We start from the raw sequence: 7,888 nt of genomic DNA, 5'->3' as shown, positions 1-7,888 counted from the left end.
TGTGTGTGTGTGTGTGTGTGTGTGTGTGCGCCCTGTCATACGGATGTGCAGGTATGCGCCAACCCTCCCAGCTGGAGGGATACCTGGGGACGTGTGTCCTCCGTGAGAGCCCACGTGCCAATGCACTAGGTATGTTGCAACAAAGGCAAACACACAAACACACCCTTTGTTTTGTTTTTTTCACTTTGGCGGACATTACATCGACATAAATACATTTTTTGGAGACTTAGCAAAACCGTAACTGTGCATTACATGCTTAACCCAATCTTAAACCTAACAAAGCTTTAACCCATAAAAACGTAGTGCTTTGCTGTGTTTGGACCAGATTGTTGTCGCCATAATGGGACTGTGGGAACACATTGTGATAGCTAGCTACATTCCTGTCTTAATTCCTAACCTTAGTGTCTGTGTTGCCTAAACTGAATCTCAATTAAAATCTTAATCCTTATCCGAAAACCAAATAGCACTTTAAAGTCTCATTAAAATGAAAAATCATTTATTTACTTTGTTAGCTCCTACTCTATTTGGAATTTGGAAACAATCCTTCCTTCACTCTTCTCACCTTAACCTATATCCTATAAAATACCAACTAAAATGACACCGTCATCGTGGTCACACATCAACGTCCCAATTCAGCTAAAATACATTAAAATACTATAACCTTTTGACATTAAAGAGGCATACACTTCTAAACTGTCATTTTAAATTTTTGTTTCTGTCACTCTTTGGGGACATCAAGTCCTGATAAGAACAAAACCACTGACATATACGCCACAGAAGCAGCGATAACATCTCAAGATGTGCCTACACGTATTCACACAAACTCCAGTACCCAATGTACCATCTTAGCCAAACCTCAGACAAAAAAACCTTGGCACACAAGCCTCAGGTGCCCACCACACGCTCCGCGGCAACTCCCCCAACCTCAATATTCATGACGGGCTGCTGCCTGCTGAACATGGCCACAAACGTCCTGGTGAAATGCCAAGTTTGAAGGCTGGAAGAGAGAGTGGCACGGTCATCCCTTTGTGCTTTGGCAGTGGCGTCAAATGTGACTCTGCATTTACTTCACCACACCGCATTTAGCAAGCAGTTTAAGCCTGAAGTCAAGGGGAATAAGTACCTGGTCATAGGTACTGGCAAGCTACTCTGCTGCTCCGCCAGCTGAAGTGGTGTTACCGGCCGCCAGCGAATGTGGTGTCTCTTCTTTTGAGGTGGAAACACTAGTGCAGGGAAGCCAACACAGAGAAAGAGAGTTGGGTCACTTTGTACTGTATGTCTCTCTTTCTCATCTCCTCTCTCTCTCTCTCTCTCACTCTCTCTCTCAAGCACGCACACACACACACACATATACACACACACACACACACACACACACACTCCCTCCCTCCCTCAGCCCACATCCCATTCCCATTGTGTGTTTAATCCGGGCTCTTTTGTGGCAGGATTCCACACGAGGACTGCTGCTTCTGTGGCAGCCTTTTTCTCCCAGGGCCTGCCATGCTCTTCTGTCACCCTTTCTCTTTTCAATTTGCATGGAAATGCCTCCATTGCCGGTGTGTTTGTGTGTTGTGAGCATGCCCCCAGCAATCTGTGCGAGCAGCATATGCGCACGCGCACACAACACCACCACACACACACACACCACCCACACACACACACACACACACACACACACACACACACACACACACACACACACACACACATTCACATATGAGTGAATAGACATGCCATACCATCAGAGCCAGGGAATGTCAGGGATTATGGGAAGAGATGTGATTATTACCAAGATTATTTTTTTAAATTTTTTTTCCTCCACATCATTTGTTTTTGACAAACGCTCAATAGGCTCGTCTTGGCTGGGTGTTTTGTGCTTGCTGACAGTTAAGGAGCAGGCAGCTAAAACACACTATTATTGTGGGTATTTTTGGAAAAAATCCATGCACTTAATCTTTCATCTACTAAAAAATTCAGCTTGTTAAAGACTGCCCCCCCCTCTTCCCCATAACGGCAATTTACGCTTTTTACAATCTCATACGATGCTTTTCTGTGGGATGTGGAGGCCGCAGCACACTTCTAAGGTGCCATCCGTATGAATACTTAAACGCTGCCCCCTCACTCACTCACTGGGCGTAGTGCACGCAGAAAACCTCAGCATATGTGAATTCCTTAAAAAGAGGCGGAAATCCTAAAAACATTCAGCTGCTCCAAATGCTCATTCACTTCACTGTGGGTAGTATTTTGGATGTTAAATCATTGTTTTCATCCTCTAAGCACATCATTTAAACCTGTCTTAAAATATTCCCGAGCAGCCATTATGGACTTAAAGATTCCCAAAGCAAGAGATACCACAAAAATCTCCAAAACGCCATTAAATGACGGCACATAGATATATATTTTTAATCTCACAGACAGTTAAAGTACTGTTGGTTTAAGTACACTCAGACAAGTGTACACACTCTATCCACCTCTGTCTCTGTTCACTGCTCCTTATGTTTAGACCATCCTCCCCTAAAAATGTCATATTGGCTAGCTTGTGTTCCTTATTTTGGAATTAAGGATGCAAAGAGAGAAAACACTCACACTCACACAGACACACACACACACACACACACATAAATCCTTTACCTACACATACACACACTCTACTGTGTCTCCTAGATTTATTTTTCACATGATGAGGCCACAGACGTACAAAGGCATGGCTTGTGGAAGATGCAGGTCAAACACAATGAAGCTCTTTTATCTGCGTTTCGACCTTTTCCCTTTTTTTAACCTGTCGTTGGCTGATGAGCTGTGTCATATCCAATCAGGGAGGAAGAGGGCTGTGAAGGATACTGGTTAGGGAAAAGACACAAAACTCCTGTTTATTTTTGTTAGTGGTTTTGGGTTGGTGGACTGCAACAATGTTTTCCTTTCCATGTGTCATGAAAGTAAACGGGAATGTTAGCTCACAGGCTAAGATTTACTTGAGGCTCTGCAGGAGCCAATCTGCTCCTGCAGAGCAGATTGGTTTAGACTATGGCTAAATTGACATTAAACTGATCAAACTGTTCACTAGTTTGAGATTATGCTTCCACTTTTTTGGATTGTCCAGAACTTGAAGTTTAGTTTTTTTCCTCTCTTTTACATTGTTCATCCCTGAGTTTCCTTTGTGGTGTTTGAGGTAGACTTTGAAACTATAACTGACCCTGTCTTTTTTCCCATCTCTGTCTCTGTCTCTGTCTCTTTTGCCCTCCACTTCTGCCCTCTCTTTGCTCGTTTTTCTCCTTTCAGCAGAGATAGATGGCCTGTCCGACCTCTCTCCACCCGGCTCTAATCACAGCCACAGTCACAACCACAACCACAACCACCTAGGCTTCTCCCAGCAGCAGCAGCCTATTCCCGGCAGCACAGCCGAGCAGACTCCTTCCTCGCCGGTGCCCCCGCTCCCCCACGCTCCACCGCTGCCCCACGCTCCACCAACGCACGGTGGCCAGAACGGTGGGCGGCAGCCGCAGCTTCCCAGTCTGCACCACCCGGGCTTGGTGTCCACACCCATCAGCCCTCAGCTGGTCAACCAGCAGCTTGTGATGGCACAGATCCTCAACCAGCAGTACGCAGTAAACCGGCTGCTGGCGCAGCAGTCCCTGTCCCAGCAGTACCTCAACCACCCACCTGTCAACCGCAACTCCCACTCCAAGCCCATGGAGCCACAGGTGGCATCAAACACAGAGGTGTCCGTCGAGATTTACCAGTGGGTGAGGGACGAGCTGAAGAGGGCGGGCATCTCGCAGGCGGTCTTCGCCCGCGTGGCCTTCAACAGAACCCAGGTGAGGAGGGAAGACAGATGGGCTAGTATAACTTTAAAACAACAACAACAGAACTATCCAATCATTGTCATTACTAAAAATATTGTCAGTAGTAAAAGTTGCTACTTCAGTCCGAAGCCTCATTCTCCTTCCTGCTACTTTCTGCTTTAGCAATTATGATAATCATAATCATAATAATCATAACAATAATGATATAGGAAAATTTCTTCTAGATCGTATCACTTTTAATTCATTTTTATTTAATTTTATACTCCAGTCTGTCCATTTGGAGTACAAACACTACCTTAAGTAGCACTTCTAATGTTACAGGGTGTAACTAAAATGTCCAAAAGTCATCTTAAATGTTTCAGCAATTCCAACAATGCACAAAACACATAAAGTGTATCCCTCACTGTCAAATATTCCCCACCAACAACCTATTTGAAAAGGAAATACACACATCACAATAAGAAGTCATAAAACACTTATGGGACCTTTTTTTACTAAGAAATACTTGGAAAAGCCTGGGCTTTGATTTGGTTTATTTCCACAGTCTATATTTCATTCATAATTCTCCCTCCAGAACAATCCAGCACCTCTACTGTACTTCAACACAACTGGCAGCCTGCCATGAAAAAGACCCAGGCTCGGTCATGGCGTGCGTTCTCTTCCTGCCAAAATATGTGGTTTCACTTCATAGTCAGCGGCCTCCCCACCTCCCCACACACGCACACACAGAAGGCAGCGATAATGTCTTAGAGTGTACCGTCTTGTATTAGATGGAGGGTGGAAGGAGGTGACAGCAAACCTCATTACAACTCCATTTGCTTTGAAGTCGCTGTGTATGAAAAAGGAAACAAACAGAAACTGATAAGTATCTATTAGAAGAAGAACGTACAGCAACCACCAAAATGTGTGTGTGTGTGTTATATATGTGAAAGTCAGACAGTGGTGTTTTCGTGCAGATCAAGCTCCCACACAGACACAGTCTTATCTGTGGCTGATATGAGGAATTAGCCCAATGTGCCATTGGAGAGTTTGCCTTTGGAGGATTCTTTATTAGCCAAGTGTTTTTCTTCTTCTTCCACGAGTCTGTTTTAATAAAATGAGCGGGGTGGGGGGTGCCATGAGTAGTGACATGAACGGGCTGCTGTTGATTCAGGAGGTGGATTTAGAGACAGTGGGGAGGAACCAAGGCTTTTTCTGTAGTTTTTGAGAAGAAACTGATTGACCAAAGAGATAGACAGAAAGGGTCGATGGCGAAGAATGATAAGCATGCACACGCTGAAGAATGCAGACACACACACACACACACACACACACACACACACACACACATAAATTAGATATCTATCCCCTGAATGCTTGTGTACATTAAGTGCACAGGCCACTTCGCCATAAGAACGTCACTCTGAGTCAGATTTCATGTGAGTATCTGCTCATACTTGTCTGAATACCACAGACCTACCTATTTAAACGTGACACATATACATTTTAATAGTCAGACAAACACCAATCACATTTTTTTAGCTCTTCTCATTTCCCGAGAGGACTACTCTAAAATAAAAAATAAAAGCATGAGCATGTTTTCCCCATCACCTTGTTTTATTACCAAATCACACCTATTGATACTGAGAGAAGCGGAGCGATGGTTTGCACAGTGTGTGGCCAAGAGCTGATGAAAAGGCCCAATCACACATCTCTGATAATGGAGTCATCGCCGTCTCATAATGATGGAATTGAGCGCTATAGAAAGTAAACAGAGGATACACTGATTGCCCGCCGTACAAGACTTTCACATTTCAGGCGAGTAGCTGCTGCTTCTATCGAGAGCCACACATGGCTCTAAGAATATGTCCAAGATCTGCGAAATGACACCGAATAAAGTGTTCCAGGTTCAAACGGTACACAAAGGTTTCAATTACATAGTTTTGTCATCCGAGAATGAACATCGATGAAGTGCTACGAACTGACAGAGAAGGATTGTTTTTTAGTTTTTTTTTTTACTTCAAGACAAAAGCTCTGTAAAGAGAATAAGCAGGAGGCTGAGCAGTTCACTTTGATAACGCGAGTTTACAAAAAAACAATAATGGAAGGCAGAGAGGGACTGTAGGGAAAGCTGAGTCAGAAAAAAGCCGGTGACCCCACCTGCCTCTACAGAAACACTGTGGAGGAAAACTATGGTCTAAATAGAGTCCCTAAAAGGCAGTAATTGTAAACAGTTTAAGTGGGTATAAGTCCTTAGGGTATTGTCCTTTTTGCTCTCCTTTAGTGTCTTATTTAGGAATCCTCTAATGTAATTATTCTCCTTCTTGCTTGCCCTCCTGACCCCCACCACCCAACTGTTTCCCACCCACCCCGTTATGCAGGGCCTACTGTCCGAGATTTTACGCAAGGAGGAAGACCCTAAAACAGCGTCCCAGTCGCTGCTGGTCAACCTCCGCGCCATGCAGAACTTCCTGCAGCTGCCGGAGGCTGAGCGCGATCGCATCTATCAGGATGAGAGGGAACGCAGCCTCACGGCAGCCTCAGCAATGGGCGCCCCTCCACTCATCAGCACTCCACCCAGCCGACCTGTACAGGTACCAGAGATTTGTTTCCTGCAATGCATGTTTGAGCTGCTCGATAGACAGAAACATATTAAGCAAATTGGAATAAACCTTAATGCGCTAAGATTTTTGAATTCACAGGGGCATTAGAATTTAAAATCAAGGGATGAAGGCAGATTTATACTCCATCAAGGTTTGCTGGTGGTGCTGCTGTACTGCACAGGATCTGATTTATGGTTTGAGCGGTCAATTGTTGTAGCACCACTGCAACACTGTAAATGTGTCATGCATTATAACGAGTCGTTATGCATGTATAATGCACCTAAAGTAATCACAGATTATTTTATTCACTTTCTAAAAGATAATGATCATGGAGGGAAGAAGTGGAGATGCTTTTTGAGATTACTGAAAACGTATTTGTCTGGTGTTATTGAAAAGGAAAAAAATAAGCATTTGTTCAGTATTCTCCTTTATATGGCATGGAAACTTGGTGAAAACACAATTCTCAAAGTCTCCATGTAGCCCAGAAGTGTAATTATATTTCTCAAAAGATGCACATCCGCTGTGGTAAGACTCTAAATATCGATGAAGGAAAACCAAATCCAAGTCTCTGGAACAAAAATCCTCAAATGCAAAACCTCGTTACCCAACAGGGCCATCACATACCTTTCAAGTTAGCTAGCTAGCTTCACTTGCACACTGAAAATTTTTGTTGTTGGCTCCGCCCACTGAGGGTCAATGAGATTTCTCCCTTCAGAGCCTTTTTGATTCAGAGAGATATTTGTTGCACTAAGTCAGATTATTGTGAAATAAGAGTTCCAAAAGGCAGAAAAGGGATCAAAAAGTTGCAGCTCTTTATATTGGAGATGGAACACAAGTGCAGCCATAGTTTAAAAAACATGCAACAAAAAGAGAGATGACAAAATCTGCATCCATTCATCATATATAAAATATTGTATGTGATAGTAGATCTGTCAACTGGTTAGCTCAAGGTATTGTTAGTGTTGTGCATGTGTTTGCAGGTATGCAGGTATGACAGCAGGGTTGAGTGTTTTCAAGAAGCTGGAATGTAATGTCGGTGTTTGTGGTGGTGTCACGTTTCAGGCACGCTTAACAAACCTCGTGAAGAATGCCAGGTTTAACAAGAGTTTAAACAAATTAATACTTACTTAGTCTATTAGAGTGTAAAAAAAGAGTATGTACAAATTGCTAGTGCACTGCACTCATTAGCTGCACTCTGTTTTCACGTGATGACAACACGTATGGATACAAGCACCTCCCTAGCACAATGTGTTTTTTGTACACACCTCACATTCTCCCCAGTTGTAACTCTTTCTTCTACCTGTCCTTAAAAACATGGAATAAATAAAAGCCCATTCGTTCCGTCAACGTGCACACTAGAGAACATACTTTACATTCTCCCTGCATGTAAATGAGTTCTACATCATCCCCGCCCTCTCCGCACAGGTGAGAATGGTGCAAAAATGATGCATAATTTTTGTGCTAATTTTGACCTTTTACCATGCATTAGGCAGCATTAACAGC

General features: G+C 43.5%; 1 protein-coding gene across 4 annotated transcripts in view; it reads left to right on the top strand.

Moving 5' to 3' along the window:
- satb1b (SATB homeobox 1b) overlaps positions 1-7,888 on the top strand; it is a 61,724-nt gene that overhangs the window by 29,794 nt on the left and 24,042 nt on the right. For 3 of the 4 annotated variants that reach the window (XM_032518582.1, XM_032518579.1, XM_032518580.1), the window contains 3 exons: positions 52-129; positions 3,280-3,815; positions 6,164-6,376. In XM_032518582.1, the coding sequence (XP_032374473.1) occupies positions 52-129; positions 3,280-3,815; positions 6,164-6,376 (827 nt within the window). The remainder of the gene's footprint in view (positions 1-51; positions 130-3,279; positions 3,816-6,163; positions 6,377-7,888) is intronic. The other variant, XM_032518581.1, reaches the window with a different exon arrangement.

Source organism: Etheostoma spectabile, chromosome 6, assembly GCF_008692095.1.
Source record: "Etheostoma spectabile isolate EspeVRDwgs_2016 chromosome 6, UIUC_Espe_1.0, whole genome shotgun sequence".
NCBI classification, from domain to species: domain Eukaryota; kingdom Metazoa; phylum Chordata; class Actinopteri; order Perciformes; family Percidae; genus Etheostoma; species Etheostoma spectabile.
Note: the sequence above shows the minus strand (reverse complement) of the source record. Positions and strands in the feature narration are given on the sequence as shown.